This window comes from Mus pahari, chromosome 23 (assembly GCF_900095145.1).
Source record: "Mus pahari chromosome 23, PAHARI_EIJ_v1.1, whole genome shotgun sequence".
NCBI classification, from domain to species: Eukaryota; Metazoa; Chordata; class Mammalia; order Rodentia; family Muridae; genus Mus; species Mus pahari.
Window position 1 is genome coordinate 37,536,339 of NC_034612.1, and position 18,018 is coordinate 37,554,356.

General features: G+C 39.5%; 1 protein-coding gene across 5 annotated transcripts in view; it reads left to right on the forward strand.

The window, feature by feature from the left end:
• The window catches only part of Pan3 (poly(A) specific ribonuclease subunit PAN3), a 118,153-nt gene that overhangs the window by 14,826 nt on the left and 85,309 nt on the right, over positions 1-18,018 (forward strand). For all 5 annotated transcript variants that reach the window (XM_021186648.2, XM_029533696.1, XM_029533695.1 and 2 more), the window contains exons 2-4: positions 3,721-3,842; positions 5,895-5,961; positions 7,832-7,902. In XM_021186648.2, the coding sequence (XP_021042307.1) occupies positions 3,721-3,842; positions 5,895-5,961; positions 7,832-7,902 (260 nt within the window). The remainder of the gene's footprint in view (positions 1-3,720; positions 3,843-5,894; positions 5,962-7,831; positions 7,903-18,018) is intronic.

The following is an 18,018-nucleotide window of genomic DNA, read 5'->3' on the forward strand; positions in this document are numbered from 1 at the left end:
TTTCTCTGTATAGCCCTGGCTGTCCTGGAACTCACTTTGTAGACCAGGCTGTCCTTCAACTCAGAAATCCGCCTGCCTCTGCCTCCCGAGTGCTGGGATTAAAGGCGTGCGCCACCACGCCCGGCCACATATCATCTCTTAAGTGTCAATCATTGGTGATAATGATGGTACTGTCTAGTCATGTTAGTTGAAAGGGTCTCTTATGACCACCATGACCAGCAGAGTAATGATCTTTGGGAGGCAAGAGGTGTTTTAGTTAAATATGACTCAACAGTTGATGTTAGGTCAAACTTTCCAAGTCTGACTCCCAAGTAAGTTTATTTTATGCATATTTAAGCACAGCACAGTTTGGTGAAAAATTTCCTGGTGATAAATAACTCAATTTTGGGTGCACAGTAAACTTTAGACAATGGGTATACCAGAATTTTTTGTAAAGTACATTTGACATCTTCTATAAAGATTGGTTCTATAGATTAATAAGTATCTGGGGGAGGATTCAGTGTGGTCTGAGGTACACAGATAGTACAGAGGTCACCAGGCTGTTAATCATATACCCCCCGCCACCAGCCTCCTGGGCAGAAGCCTCTGGTACATTGCTCCTTTTGAAGGACAACCCTGTGTATTTAATATTCCTGGGTCCCTAGTGCTTATCTATGAGCTCAAAGACTTCTCTGCGTCTCACAATTAGTTATTGTGTGAATGAAGAAAACAATTAAAATTAATGGTAAGACTTGATTAGTTGTGGATTGAAGAGGGGCACATAAATATATAGGGCAAAATGTAGTCACAATAAAGAGTGGGTGATGGCTGTTGGCCAAGAGAGAGGTGTGCAGACAGACTTTCAAGTAATGTAAAATAGTGCCATCTTGTTGTAAGCTAAGCCAAAGAGCTCTGGTAAACCAGGTCAGTCTACATTCCTTTAGAGAGGAGAAGGAAAAAGGAAAGAGCAAGGAGATGGAGAACAAGGTGATTATAGGCTAGGCTAGGCTAGAGGTGAGCTGGCCTAAACAGTTGACATTGGTGTTAATGAAGGAGAATATGTAGGCTGTGAGAGCTCGGTGGAAACGGTATGAAATTGACTAGTGTGGTTGCTGGACCTCTCTGCTATGCGTGGTCCCTGCTCTCTCTCTCTTCCTTTGGAGGTCTGGATTATGGAAGCTGTCCTAGTCTGTAACTGGTATATCACAGACTGTCTCAGATGGTTATACCCCAACAAATTTCCTCAGGGTTCATGTTGAGCATGATGGCCCTGACTCTGCAGCTTTTTTCAACATCCAAAGTTCGAGTGCACGCTTCGATGACCCCTGGATTTCCAGCCTCTCCCAAGGGATGCATAGATCTGACCTGAAGGGTTTTGTTTTGTTTGTTTTTCTGCCTGTAACTTCACAGTGTTGTGTTGGTCAGGTTTTGTGGTGACCTCCTGTGATAGTTTGGTCTGAGCTTCTTGTATGTGTGGTTCACAGTGGGTCTTGGGCTGCCATCCTGCCACAGCAACAGAAGTCTTTGAAGTGACATCTTGTTTCTGCTGTGAGTTGGCATGGTTGAGCGCCTCCCTCTGAGGAGAGCATTCTCCCAGCACCTCTCTGCTGATACTGCTGCTGCCCTGGATGTGATCCAACTGTTAATAGCGTGTTTATTTATTACTGTTCCAGGAGTTGCTCTTCAGCTTTATATATAGATTAGTCCCTGAAGACTCTACACTTCAGTGTTGTCGACTACCTTAAAAAAGAGAAACTTTAAACTTTTGTAGAAGTATAGAGGAGAGTATAATGACCCAAAGGCATCAGACTTTAATAGGTGTAGGTGCTTTGCCAGTCTGTCGAGTTTTGTTTTTCTGGAGTATTCATGCACACTAGGGAACAAACCAACAGCCTCACTCAGGGTAGGCAGGTTCTCAGCCCTCTGTTTTATTTTAATTGCATATTTTTGTTAGTGTTCGGTTGCTTGTTTTGCATGACTCACTCTACAGCCCAGACTTGCCTGAAACTCACTATGTAGCCCAGGGTGGCTTCCTGCCTTAGTCTCTTGAGTGCTGTGTTATAGGCCGTAGCCACTGTGACTGACTGGGTACCTTTAAAGTGTGACACCAGCGTCTCACTGAGTTGCTCAGTGTGGCCTTGAGCACACTCTGTTGAAGCTCTAGGTAGGCCTTGAACTTGTGATCCTGTGTTAGCCTCCTAAATAGTTGAGATTATAGACCTGTGTTGCCAGACTCAGAATGCCAGGGATATTTTAAATAAATCCTGCCCATCAGTCATAATTATTTTAAATTATTACATGGTAATTCTTCACTGGATATGTTAATGTTTATTATAATTTTTACTTACTTTTTTTTTTTTNGTTTTTCGAGACAGGGTTTCTCTGGGTAGCCCTGACTGTCCTGGAACTCACTTTGTAGACCAGGCTGGCCTCGAACTCAGAAATCCGCCTGCCTCTGCCTCCCGAGTGCTGGGATTAAAGGCGTGCACCACCATGCCCGGCTAATTTTTACTTTCTTAGTGTTTCCTTCCTTCCTTCCTTCCATCCATCCATCCATCCATCCATCATGTATCCCAGGCTTGTCTCAAACTTTACTGTGTAGCAGAGGATGACTTTGAATCCTGATTCAACTCACCTCATGGAATTGTGGAGTATTAAGTGTATATCTCCATGCCTGGTGTGTGCAGCGCAGGGGATAGAGTTCAGGGCTGCCTTGGTGCTAGGCAAGCAAGCAGTCTACCACTGAGCTGCATTTCTAGCTTTGTGGATTTGTTTGTTTGTTTTTTAGGTGGGGACTGTTTCTCAGTGACTGCTCAGATCAGCTCAGGTTTATGGTTTAACACATGAGACATTGTAGAAAGACCTGCATGCCGAGTCCTGAGAATATTAAAGCACCTTATACAGTACTTGTGGCCCAGCTAGTTTGATTTCTTCAACATTTCTTCCTTAAAGTCAGCACAGAGAGAACACTGTGCCCATTTTTGGGGGGTGGGGCGTGGGGGTTACTGCAGGCCCTTGTGGCCTTCAGTTTCTCTCTGATTTCTAAGGTAGTATAAGACTGTTTCAGATTGGTTGTGAAAGAGAAACAGACTTGACAAACTGGTCTCTGTTTATAGTACTCCAGAGATTGTGATTAGGAAAGGAACTTGCCTAGGAAGCTAGATACCCAAGTGTGGGCTTTTTCATGTTGTGTGTCTACCAGATGCTTAGTATAAAAATACCATCCCGGGCCAGCAGTGACACATACCTTTAATTCCAGCACTTGGGAGATAGAGGTAGGCCAAGCTCTTGAGTTTGAGGACAGCCAGGGCTACAGAGATGAACCCTGTCTTGGGGAAATTTTTTTTTTTCCTGAAGGCAGGGAGGAGGTAGCAAACGTGAACGTTTTTTCTGTTTTTTAAAGATTTATTTATTATTATATCTAAGTACACCGTAGCTGTCTACCAGAAGAGGGCATCAGATCTCATTATGGGTGGTTGTGAGCCACCATGTGGTTGCTGAGATTTGAACTCAGGACCTTCGGAAGAGCAGTCAGCGCTCTTACCCGCTGAGCCATCTCACCAGCCCAAACGTGAAAGTTTTAAAACAGCTTTTTAATCTCGTGTTGGGTTATGACCTGGTAAACAAACAAACATGTATGTAACAGATTATGGGACTCTGAAATTTATTTAGAAACAGAGAAGAAAATCTGTTTTGTCCTTTTAAATAATTGTAAATACTTGCATTTCCCTTTTCTTTCAGTTCCTGGAATGGATGGAGGTGCTTTAACTGACACAAGTCTCACAGAGTCCTATTTCAGCACCAGCTTTATTGGAGTCAATGGATTTGGAAGCCCTGTAGAAACAAAGTATCCCTTGATGCAGGTATTCTCAGGGTGGATTGAGACCACTTCCATTCTTACACTGTTGGGGTTGGGGAGGGCAGACTTTAAGAGGTGAGAGAGACAGGTGAAATGCAGGGTGTCATTGGGGTGGAGTCAGTGAGAGCTTTCAAGGTAGGATTAAGGAAGAATGATGGAAGTGGGATGTATAGAGGGTAGATGGAGATCAGTTGCATGTGTATAGTATGTATTTAATTACTTGATAATGCTCATAGTCAGCGTATGCTGTCGATGTTGAAAAATATCTCTCATTCCCACTCAACCAACAGCTTGCTAACCTTCTCAGACAGCTAGCAGTACTGTTAACAGTTTCCTGAGCTTGCTTTCTATTAGGAGTATTTTGCTGTACATTTCTGAATTTACATTAAAGCTGTTAAATTTGAAGCCAGAGTACTTGAGTGAAGTTAACATTGCTTTTGCATCTTTAAAATGCATTCTGCTTCTTGCAGCTGACTTTTTTCTTTGTCATAGCTGGGTGTGACACTGAGGACATTTTATAGATAGATGAAGAATTTTGTAGAACTAGAATGAACTTGGAAAATGTTTTTAATGTTCCTTTTTGGAAAACTTAGTCACAATAGTGAGAGTAGTCTCATGCCCTTCCTTGTTTCTGTTGTGCCTTCTGGTCCCCATAACTATTAATAGGATACTAAAACACTGGTTTCCTGTTAGTGCTGCACTGATTTTAAGAAGTCTGTACTTTTTGTATGATTTTTAACTTTATTAAAAGCTGATGTTTGAGTGTCGCTCTGTTCCTTTTAGGTTATTTGACTTTTAAGCCTTTAAGAAGGCATGCATATTCATGAACATGAGTCACCTCTCTCTCCTTCTGTATGTTTAGTGTATGTGCATGGCATACGTGTGTGTACCCATGCATGATACATGGAGAACAGAGCTTTGTGCCAGTTGTTTGCCTCGTCTATCACAGTTTGCCATACTGAAATGAGATGAGATCTCTCATTGAACTAGAGCTCATTGATCTGATTAGACTGGCCAGCCAGAGCACCCAGGATCCATCTGTCTCCATCCCACAGTGCTACAGTAAGCTAAGCCATGTCTGCCTTTTTATTTAGGTCCTGGAGATTCAATTTTAAGCCCTCATTCTTGGTGAGCAAGAGCTTAGCCACTGAACTTTCTACCTATTCCTGAATGCCTTATTTGTTTTTTTTTTTTTTTTAGTGATTAATGTATAGTAATTTTGAGATAGTATCTTACGTGTCTCTGGCTAGTCAAAAATTTGCTGCATAGCTAACGATTGGTGACCTTGAACTTATGATCACTACTGCTTCTACAAGTTCTAGGATCATACCATGTGTATTACCATGCATATAATTATATATTAAAATTATATTTATATTGGCTCAAGAACTTGTCCTCCTGCTTCCCCTTTTAATGATGGAGAAACTGAGTAAGAAGCCAAGTGACTTAAGTTTGGGATCACAGAGTTTAAGCTAGAGCTGAAAAATTCTTGGATTACTTTTTCAGAGACTGAGTTAGCTTCATATATTGGATTTGTTGGTTTTAAAAACCTTCTAGATTAGCCATAGAGGCAGTGGGGTAGAAAAGCAGAGAATGTGTTTGGCAGACAGACAGTATATGAGGGAAAATACAAGTTGAGCGATGTTAGGGCATGTATTGACTTGATACAGTTACTCTCTACCCTCTTGAATGAGTACTGGAATTTGTATTTTATGAACAGGGAAACTCACTTGTCTTACCCATGTACAATTGTGAGTTACACAGTTGTAATTCAAAATAGGCCTATGGCATCATCTTTAAAATACCTGGCTACTAAGAAAGTGTTTGATGTGTTTCCTGGGAGGCTTTGTATTGAAGTGTACTCTCAGCAGTAGTACTAGCATGTGTAGGAGGGAAGGTTAGTTTGTCAGTTAAAGATCACTCACTCGGCTTCTTACTCAGTTCCTGCATCATTAAAAAGGAAAGGAAAGATGCAACCTGGCCTAGTCTGTCTTTCTGTTGGATGCTTTTAATTCCTTCTTCCTCAATGGCTTCGTATGCATATTTTATTTTTCAGAGAATGACTAGTAGTAGCAGCTCCCCAAGCCTTCTAAATGACAGTGCCAAGCCATATACAGGCCACGGTAAGATTTGATTGTGTGCCTTAGTATGTATGTGTAACTCTGAAAGTAATATGATATAGTAGATAATTTTAGAAATTGTGAACAGGTATTATTAATTAGAAAAAATTTAATCAAGATTTTAAATCACCAATTTTTCTTTTCATGTTAATAAATATAATAATTAAGATTACATTAAACACTTTAGTCATGGTACTTCTTGATTAATATGAATTAAATCTTACTGCTTATTTTCATAGTTCTTCTACTGAAGTATCATACTCTAGTAGACTATATGTGTGAATAGTTTTTTTAAAAAAAATTTGTCTTGCTTTTTTGTCAGTACTTAGAATCATTTGTTTTGGATTAATCTTAGTAGCGAAATTATTTTAAAAATTATAAGTATTTAAGTAACTTGTTAAAATATTTCCAGATATTTTTCCTATATTTAATTTTAAAAAGTGTTCCCTGGTTAAAAGTGTGTGTGTATAGAGAGCACATATACATATATGCTAGTAACATAGATCAACAAAATGTTAAAAATTAATAATATAATCCCAGCACTTGGGAGGCAGAGGCAGGCTGATTTCTGAGTTTGAGGCTAGCCTGGTCTACAAACTGAGTTCCAGGACAGCCAGGACTGCACAGAGAAACCCTGTCTCTAGAAACAAAACAAAAAAAATAATAATGAATAAAATTTGCATGTTGATTATTTTCTGTGATAGGTATTTTTTTGTATATAAAGTTTGTATACTATTTAGGAATGTCAGTCTTCTGCTGAAGAAAAAAGGAACATTTTAATGTTAGATTTAATGTTAGAAACTACTTTGTACTCAGGCAGTGGTGGTTCATGCCCTTAATCCCAGAGTGGGAGGTAGAGTCAGGTGAACCTCTGAGTTCATGGCCAGCCTGGTCCATGGAGCTCTATTTGGGATAGCCAGACCTACACAGAGAAACGCTGTCTTGGAAAAAAAAAAGAAAGAAAGATAGTACTTTTGTAGCATTCCCGTATTTTTAGTATTCCATATTGTTTAAATGCTTTGCAAGGTGCCAAATGATATTTAAGAAATTGTGCCCTTTTGAATGCCTAAAATTTATATATCATATAGAAACATTTTGTCTTGCTGTTTATCATTTTCCTTTCTTAGAGTTACTTACTTCATATTAAATATTTTACATTCTAGCAAACAGTTCTACCACAAAACTCCAGCTAGAAGAAGGCAGAGAAATTAAGTGAAAATCTCTATGTACTGTGTTGTGAGGCCATTTAATACAGGCTTTGGGATCTCATACATAATAAGATTAAAAAATACAAGATTTATTAGTGCCCAGAAGTGAAGATGAAGTACTTTATACCATGTCTTACATGTTTTTAAAAATTCTGATTTGTAAAGTGGGAAATAATTCAGAGTTTTAATGTTTGCATAGCATTGGCACTTTGAACCCATAAAACCTCTGGATTGTGTTTGTTTTGTAACATTGAATATTTTCATTTTTAAAATAAAAACTTAACAAGCATGCTAGAAGTCTGTTGATAAACTTAGAACTGTGGAGTAGACACTAAAATAGACGGTTTGAAGACCTAGCTGTTCAATCTAAACCGAGCCTGATCCCTTGGACTCCCTTTATTATCCCAAGGACTCAGTATTAACACAAGTGTTTACTATTAGTTTTAACCAAGCAGATGCTTTCTCACATAGAGGTATGTACTTGACTGGGTAGACAGCACTGCAGACTGAATTAAGCCTCATCAGTTCGTGTCTCTTGCGTTGGACATGCAGGTGTGAGCCCTGAGTCTGCTGCTCCTCTGGGCAGCGTTGGGCTGCTAGGTTAACCTGTATCAGCCTTGCTTGTTATCCGAGTTGTCTGGAAACCTGTGTGACTTGCCTTCCAGATCTTCTGACTTCATCTGCTTCATCCTTGTTTAATGACTTCGGTGCCCTCAACATCTCCCAGAGAAGGAAGGTAGGTGAGATTGAAATTCCAGTGCAGCTAAATGTGGTTTAGAGGTGACATTGGGTACTGAGCACCGGCATTTTCCTTAGTGGGTGGAAGACCTTTTATGGGCTGAGTGTTCTTCTTGCCTTTACTTAAATTTCTCCTTATCTTTTTGCTTTCTGTCATTGCTTTTGGCTTTTTTGAGTTGTGGTCTTGCATAGCCCAGCTGGCCTTGTATTTATGATGGTTCTCCTGCCTAAGCCTCCCCAGTGTTGGGATTGTGGCCTGCAGCACCACCATTCCTGATGGCTCCTCTCTTAGCTGGAATGTTCTTTGGTCTGTACGCATGGGGTGAAAAATTTTATGCAAAGGGATGAAATCCTTTGCTTACTTTTTGTTATTTTTCTTAATATATTCTGTTATTAATATAATGCAGTGTAGGTCACTTTAACCACATTTTAGCTTTTGTTTGTTTGTTTTTTGTTTTTTCAAGACAAGTTTTCTCTGTGTAGCCCTGGCTGTCCTGGAACTCACTCTGTAGACCAGGATAGCCTCGAACTCAGAAATTCGCCTGCCTCTGCCTCCCAAGTGCTGGGATTAAAGCCGTGCACCACCACATTCGGCCATTTTAGCATGTTTTACACTTCTTTATGACTAAATTTCAAAAGGTTTTCCATAATTTGTACTCTACAAAACGAACCTAAGATTTACAGCTTTTCATAATTTACCCAACTGTTTAGAACTAAATTTTAATTAAAATCCTATGGATTTGTTTGCTGTCATTTTGCTTTGTGGAGGGTGTGTGAGGAAGGAGAGCAGGGACAACACACTCTTTTTTTTTTTTTTTTTTTAAAGATTAATTAATTTATTTATTATATAAGTACACTGTAGCTGTCTTCAGACACACCAGAAGAGGGCATCAGATCTCATTATGGATGGTTGTGAGCCACCATGTGGTTGCTGGGATTTGAACTCAAGACCTCTGGAAGAACAGTCAGTGCTCTTAACTGCTGAACCATCTCTCCAGCCCGGGATAACACAGTCTTACTTAGCTCGGGCTAGACTTGAATTCACAACTCTACTTCCTCAGTTTCCCAAGTGCTAGACTTAGAACTGTGTGCCACAATGCTTAAGTCTTAAGACCTGTTCATGTTACACATTTAATTTAATTTGATGTAGTTTGGAATTGAAGTTACAGACCATTGTAGAATTTTATAACGACTGATTCTGTAGCAAGTTGAAAGGAATAGTTTGATGTCTTTGGGTCTCAATGACAGCCATGCTGATGTGAGTAGTCAGAGACGCTGGTCATTTGGTTAGGACCCAGTGGCAGCTAGAGCCATGATCTTAATGGTTGTTATTGAGGTGTTTAAACAGTCTTTCCCTCTAACTAATGAAAGTTCTCAGGTTAAATATTGACTTTACTAAGAATAAACTAAACAAGAATTTGAGGGTCAGGCGTTTGGGCAGAGGGCAGTGTAGCATAGAGTATTTGGTAGACTGAGGTGATGATGTTTCATAATTAAGCTTATTCCCAGACTTGATGAGTTGCATGTGAAACAGGTGTGCAACACTGTGCGTTTGTTAGTCATACCTCAAGAAGTTACTTACAAAACTTGAGGACTGGGTGTTTTCTTTTCTTTTCTTTTCTTTCTTTTTTCTTTTTTTGGTTCTTCGAGACAGGGTGTCTCTGTATAGCCCTGGCTGTCCTGGAACTCACTGTAGACCAGGCTGGCCTCGAACTCAGAAATCCGCCCTCCTCTGCCTCCCGAGTTCTGGGAATAAAGGCGTGAGTCACCACGCCCGGCTTGGGTGTTTTCAAAGACAAACATTTTATAGGATGTGCAAAATCAATTGAGCATTTATAGGACGTGCATAATCAATTGAGCAGAATTGGACAAGAGCAGGAAGGTGATTGGAAATGCTTTAACACTAAGCCTGAGAGACGCAGGGTTTGGGCCTGATTTTCATAGATCTCTCAGTGGTTTTCACCAGGACTAAAGCTAGTTTTGCTTTGCACACTTTGCTCACAGATGGGGATGTAGTAGAGGTGACCACAGGCAGACATGCCAGCGGTAGTGAGAAGCAGCACTGGAAGCTGTCCTGGCAGAAAAGTGGGAAAGCAGCCACAACTGGGGAATGAGTTATCTAGCACTCTTTATAGAAAAGAGAAGACTTTCCTTTGTCTTATTGGTCCTTCTAACAGCTTTCTCTTAGTTAAAAAAAAGTTATCTATCCAAAGGGTTGTTTCTGATACCTGAGTAGCATGCCTTTAATCCCAGCACTTGGGAGGCAGAGGCAGGCAGATTTCTGAGTTCGAGGCCAGCCTGGTCTACAGAGTGAGTTCTGGGATAGCCAAGGTTACACAGGGAAACCCTGTCTCGAAAAACAAACAAAAACAACAAAAAACATTCCTATGAAAATTAAACTTACTGGCTATATCTTAAACAGCTGAAATATTTATATCTGTTTTTGAAAAAATATAGTAAAAAATAATGGAGATTTTAAGGGAAAAATGCAGCACATGGCTGGGATTTTTTGTCTTTTGGTTTTTTGTTCTTGTTTGTTTTTTCCTTAGAAGAAAACAAAGGAAACATTAGTATGTGATTTCAGTGCTTTGTAGCCCAGGCTGGCTTCAGATTGTAGTGACTCTCTTCTGCCTCCTGAGACCTAGAGTCATAGGCTTGAGCTGCCCTGCCTGGCCTTCAGTATTAGAGTGTATTTTAATAGTACCAGTAATAATAGAGGGAACCACTTTTCTCTGAGGTCCTTGGACCTCTAACCCTGTGACCTTGTCCATCATCCATCACAGATTGTAATCTTCCCATTTGTGCCGTGAGAAGCACATCCTAAACAGGATGCTTGTCTTTTATCTCTAAAACTTGCAGTGTCTGTAATTAGAAGTGTTGGGATCTGACTGGGAAAATCCCCTTTGCTGCTGTTGACATTTAATGTTATGTGGAAGGGAGGGACAGATGGGTTTCTTTCAGTAGTTTGAGATAAGATGTGTTATTTCTATGGATATGTGCATGATGCAATTCCATGGAAGTAAATACAAATTATAATTATTTAATTAAATTACATGCTTATTTAAGCAGGGTAGCACAATTACTCACTGATAACTTTAAAATAATGTCAGAACAGGTAGTAGGACATTCACTATCATTTCCTAGCCTGTAAGGTAAGTTACTTTACAAAATCTCAGGTGAGCTGATCCCAACAGTCATAACTCTTTATAAATATGTGAACACATTAATGAGTGCCAACTTAAAATATTTAATGGTTGCAAAGTAGCAGCGAGTTCTCTAGATCTATGAGCACACTTAAGGAAAAGATGTTTGATAGTGAAGACTGGAGAAGCTTAAGCCATCTGGGTGTAAGGTGCCCATGACCAGGAAGGAAGAAGCCTCAGCAAAGTCTCACACTGCCATTCACAGAGAAACTTAGGGACTAGAGCTGCACGTCTTAGTACTTAGGAGCTTATTGCAGTAACATGTGCTGTGAAAAGTCGTCTAAAAAGGTTCATAGCCATCATCCGTCATTAGATATGTGAGAACGTCCATGAGCATTTCCATATATGAACATGTATATGCCTTTGGTCATTACAGATAGACACACAGGGACCAGAGTCAGCTTCAGCAGAGTTGAGAAGCACCTGTAGCGACTTGATGTTACTGTGGCATCAAATAATATCATTTTTCTTGTAATTCATTTTTAATTTTACACAAATCACTGGAACATGATATACAGGAGATGGTTTACAATGGTTTCATATTTGTGCTTGAGAAGCACTGGTAGGTTTGCTTTTCCTGATGAAGAATGTATGTAAATTGAAAAGGTCATAATAGGAAATAGATGTAATTCTTGGGTAAGAGATACTAGAAGAAGTAAATTTTAGTTTTATAGTCTATAGCAGAATTAAATTCCTATAAAATGCTACTATGACTTGTTTAAAAAATGAGAGTTATGGGCTGGTGAGATGGCTCAGTGGGTAAGAGCACCCGACTGCTCTTCCGAAGGTCTGGAGTTCAAATCCCAGCAACCACATCGTGGCTTATAACCATCCGTAACAAGATCTGAAGACAGCTACAGTGTACTTACATATAATAAACAAATAAATAAATCTTTAAAAAAATGAGAGTTATTATACTAGAGATTGGAGATTAATACACAAGGAAATTTGGCAGCATGGCAGGTACAGTTACTGTTGGTTACTGGTGTGGAGTCAATCACAGATGTAAAAATTGGGTATCACATCTTTTGAAAACAAAATATTCTTTTATCAGAGTTAGATATAGGAGCAGAGGTGTGATGACAGTTGCCCCAGGCTCTGATGGCCTCTTGCCATGCTGTAGTTTTTATACAGGGCCACCACGCGCAGTTGGTGTAAGTTAGGCAGATGAGCAGTCTGAGCATCCTGATACTCTTGGATCCCCTTTCTCTCAGGGTGGTTGGTCACTTAAAAATTTTTCTCCCTCTTCTAGAATAAAAACTATGGAGTAGATACTATGTTAATATTTCTTAGCCTGCTTTAGTGAGTCAGTAAGACTGAAACATCAGTAGGGTAACATTCATTTCTGTCAGCTTTGAGAGGCTTTAATGTTAATTTCATGGCACACCAAGATTTTTGGAACGTTTGTTCTGATTTTAAAGAAATAGTCAGGCTGAGAGAAGTGGAGTCCAGAGGGTAGCTCCCCGGCTGTGGTTTGGGATGGAATGTGGGTGGGCGGGGGAGATCCTTGTGGATCATTTGCTTGAGAGTATAATTCCCTGGAAGCATGCTCCCTATTATTGCCTTGTTTGAGCCCAGTTCGGGTCTTCCTGGTTCTAGTCGCTGTCACAAAGCTTACTGATGAAAACTATTTCCTGTTTTGTAAAGAATACTTTATTTTTAATTGGTTGTGCAGTGAGCATTTGTGTTGAACTAAGAAACAAATTTTTTTTTCTTTTCTTGGGGAGGGAAGGACAGGGCCTCTCCATAGCTCTGACTGAGCTGGCACTCACTGTGTTGACCAGACTGGCCTTGATCCACCTAACTCTGCCTCTCAAGTGTTGGGACTAACGGTGTGCATATGGCTCTAAGAAAGCTTTCTTCAAATTCATGACTGAAAGAGAATTTTGTCTTTATTGATTTTTCAGAGGTAGCACATTTTGTTTTGGAGGGTGTCTGTGTGTCTGTGTGTGTGTGTGTGTGTGTGTGTGTGTGTGTGTGTGTAGGATATCCAAACAAATGACCTGAAGTATGTACCTTTTTTTTACACAGTGTGTAACACTATTGGACATACTTGGCACCCAGTCTTCAAATGGTAGAGAGTTTTGAGTTAGTTCTTATATAGCAGCAGTTGTTTAATAAATATATGGTGCTCTTACCTCAGATCTGAGAGCTAGTAGATCAGTATGAGATTATCTGCTTGAATTTAATGTACCCTACTGGAGTCTTTGAATTTATGAAGTGTACCTGTTAGGAAGAATGTGGCCTTGTTAATGATTCATTTTGTTTCCTGGGATGTAGGTGTGGAGAGTGCATTAGTAAAGACGACTTTAGCCAACCATGCATGTGATGCTCACCAACTAGACAATTGTAGTTCTTAACTTTTTCCTTTAGTTTTGAAGAGTGAGTTAATCTTTTAGGCTTTATTTCTTTGATTATCATCTCTTATTGTTTCTTACCGATTCCTTCATGCTGGTAAGACTGAGAGAGAGAGAGAGAGAGTCTCAGGTTTAGATAAATAACAAATTTATGTGTTAAGATTGCTGTGTGTTAAGAGATACTTTAAGATGCAGAGTTGTTTTCTTAGAGACAGGTTACTGTAATTAAGAACAGGTTTTTGAGCCTGACCTTAGTGGTGAGAGTGTCTTTTCAGAGTTGTTTGGAATCCATAAAGTCAACGCAATGATGGGCATTAGCTTCATACATCGTGCATATAAACACATTAGTGGATGTAGGATGTTTGGTGTACTCTCATGAACTTGTCAGCAATTATGATAGCCTTTAAAGCTTAATGATTGTGCACTTAGGAAACTTAATCTCCTTCTGAGTATGTAGCAAGATTACTCTTCATTATTTCTCATTTCAAATCATAGTAAGACAACTTTGAAGATACTCAGATTCATTTAAAGATTCAACTAAGCAAATATAGATATAACTTAAATTTTTAAAAAGTCAGACTGGGGAAATAGTTCAGTTAGTAGAATGCTTGTCTTGCATATATCCTGCTTGGGGTTGATCTGATCCTCGGACTGCAAAACCCAAAGGTGGGTTTATACTCGGGAGGAGAAATGAGGAGGACCAGGAATTTTAGGCTAGTCTGGGCAACGCCATACTACACAAAACAAAACAAGGAACTGGGGAGAGATGACTCATTGTGTAAATGCTGTATATATTTGCTGTAACAAACCTGGGAACCTGATTGTGATTCCGGCACCTCATAGAGATGGGTGTGTTGAAACCTGTGACCTCAGGTTTGTTAGTCCATGCCTAGATGTAAACCCAGCATCTCAAAGGCAAAGGCAGGAGAGAGAATTGCCTCAAGTTGGAAGCCAGCATGGTCAATATACGTACATGGTCTACATAGATGGTCATCCTGTGTAGCAAAATTTGGCTTTAATAGTTTTAGTGGCCTGTTTGTACTCCAATAATTCTATAATTACTTTGTATAAGTAAAAATATACTGAAATGATTAGGCAATTTAGTTAACTAAGCAATGACTCTCTGGAGTTAGAGGAGATTGTGGGGGAAAAGCATACTTACTTGGAAATAAGTGTGTAGTAAACTTAGGCCATTCTTGTCAATGGTCTTCACAGTTGATTGTGGAGAGAGATGTTGGGTTGTTTGTTACTGCAGAAGATAATGGGGTTGGACTGTCACCAAACATGAAGTGAAGGGATATGTTAGCCCTGTGTTCATGACTTACCTTTTAAGCATGTGTTTTTTTTAGTCATTGTTTCATAGTACAAATAATAGAGGTCCTTGCTTATGAATTTGACACTTAGAGGGATTTCTTGTAGTTTGAGGTAAGGGAAAACATTTTGTTTGGGGACAGCGTCGTTTGCTGGTCTGTCATCGTCGATGAGGATGGTGTGCAGTACTTTGGTGTTGCTTTGTAGTCACTGAGGACTCTGTGTTGTGAGCACTGGCTTGTTAGTTGCTAGTTTTTATATTCTACACAAGTGGACGTCATTCCTTCTCTAGATTCTAAATGTTTTTGAAAAAAGAACAGATTTTACTGTTCATTTATTTCTAAGGACAGAAAAGCTGACACTGAAATCTTGAGTGAGTGAATGAATTTTTTTTTAAGTGTGGCTGTGCAATAAGAGGGACAGGAGTTCAAGGTCTCACTTACACAGTGAGTTCAGAAGCAGTCCTGGCTACAGGGACCTGTCTCAAAAGTAACTCTTCTACCCCACAACCATACCCCAAACAACATAAAAAGTATAAGCATAAGTAGAGAGACTTAACTTGCTTTATTATGGACTAGAGTAGCTATCCCTCAGTCTTAACTCACAGGCCAAATCCTTAGGAAAGAAAGGATTTTGTAAAATGGGGGTAGGAGGAGGTGTTAAGTAGTGGCTTTGAAGGCTTTGAATTTTAAGTCAAGGTTCAAAATAGCAGAAAACTATGCTTCTGTAAAGCCTTCAGTTTTGAGGGTGTCTCCTGTCTCCGTCGTATCATTTGTTTTTATTTGGTTTTGACTCTTGAGAACCTGACCCTTTCCAGTGTGATCTTTAAATGAGCAGTGCCCGACAGTGCTGGGTACTGTATAGAAATGAGATTAGGTCTCACTTCTGGTTGAATGAGTCAGAATAATTGTTCTAAAATGTCTTTTATGGGGATGGGGATGGAGCACAGGGCCTTGGGAATGCTAGGCAAGTGTGGTCCACTGAGCTACACTTCCTGAAGATCTTCATGCTTGTTACACTTCTACTCTAGAATATATTTTCAACCTTTTTTCTCTTAAAAAACTTGTGTTCAAGATGCCTTTAAAACTAAATCCTGACAAGAAGTAAGACAGTGTTCAGCTACCACTATCTCATTGTCTTAACTCTTAAATTTTGTAAGCTATAAAAATTAGTCATTGTAGAAAATCTTGACTCCAGGTTAAAAAAAAGTATGTTTTAGAGAGGGGGGGGGGGGGGGGGGGGGGAAGAACAAAGGATGTTATAGGCACTACTGGGTGTTTGAGCCCAGGACAAGGACACTGGGGCTCTGCGGTGGTGCTGCTTTGCTGGGGGACAGAGGGAAGAAGCTGTTTATTAGAGGGCATATGGTATGGTACGTCCCCAGGAGTGCTCAGGCTGTTTGGAAACAAGATCAACACTAGTATTGGCTCTATTCTATTCTATTCTATTCTATTCTATTCTATTCTATTCTATTCTATTCTATTCTATTCTATTCTATTTATTTATTTTTGGATAATTGTAATTTTCAACACTTGTCTGCGAGTTTTAGAAGCTAAGGGGAAGGAGAAAGGTATGCTTGACTTGTGCTGAAGGAAAATTCACACATTTGTTTTGTTTCCTTCCTCACTGTCCACTTGATTATCTGTTTCTGTCAGTCTCTGCTTTCAGGTAATCAGTAGTTTTTAGCCCAACAATCCCTTTGCACTCTGTATTTATTAAGTTCACCCCCATGTTAGCCAGGGTACTTAGCCAGAGGCAGTGGCACCTTGAGTGGGGAGAACATTTGACAAACCCTGAAGACAGTTTTGTCGACAGTGTGGTAATAGTGCTGCTGTAGGAATCTACTGGGGAAGACAGTATGAGCCTTTATAAATAAGGCTTGGGCACCCCACTGTAAAGATTTATCCAGAGTGTAGTGCTGAATTTGAGAAAGCTTGTCCAGTCATTTGTCACCTGCTTCCAGTTTCATGCCTACACCTCCTCCACATTGATGTAGAACTTCCTTTCTGAAATGCATCCACTCTTGTCAACTCTTTCTTAACCATTCCCTTTGCCAATGGAGGTGCAAATTTGTTAGCATAGATTATGATACAATAAGTGTTTTGTTGTTTTCAGGCTTCCATCTGTGTCTCTTTGTTAACTCTCCAGTGGTCTAGTGATGCATGAATGTCATTTTGTTTTGTTAATTTGTATCCTGTAGCTTTTGGTACTTTTAAAATCAATCTCAATCAATTCATTCTCTCTCTCTCTCTCTCTCTCTCTCTCTCTCTCTCTCTCTCTCTCTCTCTCTTCCCCCTCCCCTCCCCCCTGCCTTCCTCCTCCAGAGGGTCTCACTATGTAGCTCTGGTTGCCTCCCAGCTGCTGGGATTAAAGGCATGTGCCCCACACCAGCTCCTTCTGTTATTTTAAATAATGGTTCTGCTTTAGATATTTTTAGTGTCCTGCAGAACCATGCAGCTTGTTGGCTGCTTATTTGAAGAGCTTATGTCTGTTGTAGCTCCTCCACAGAACTCTTTAGTTGCAAGCACTGGTTATGGAATAGAGGGAAAGGAGTAAGAATTGTTTGGAAAAAACAAGAAACAATTATAATGAGAATTGTTGGGGCTGAAAGGTGATATAATTGTTTTTTATATTACTAGTGTTCCATTTGGAAGATGGATTAATTGCTTTGACTGTTTTAACTGGGTCAAAAAGAAAGTGAATTAAAAAAAAAAAAAGAAAGTGAATTTAAATTGCTGTAGAACATTTAAAGATATACACACACATATATATGTATGTATGTATGTATATATAGTTTCACTATATGATTAGAATTGAAGTATTTTTGTCTTAAGTGTTTGGGCCAGTTATGACTTTTAAAAGCATTTTTGCTTATGTGTACAAGTGTTTTGCCTGCATGTATGTCTGCACCTTGTGTATGCAGTATCTATGGAACCCAGAAAGGGGGATCAGAAGTCCTGAAACTGGTGCTGCATATGATGGTGGGTGCTGAGAATTGAACCCAGAATCTTTGATAAAGCAGCCAGTGCTCTTAATGAGTAAGCCATCCCCCCCCATATGATTTTAATTGGCCTTTGATATTTTAACATTTGTGATAGAGGTAAAAGAATTTATACCCCAGGATTTTTCTAAAATACAAAGTTTTAATAGTAAATGTTTAATAAGGTTATTATTCTCACTATATGTCAAAGCCTTATAGTAATTGACTTGAACACAAAAATGTATGAGTTTAATCTTAACTTT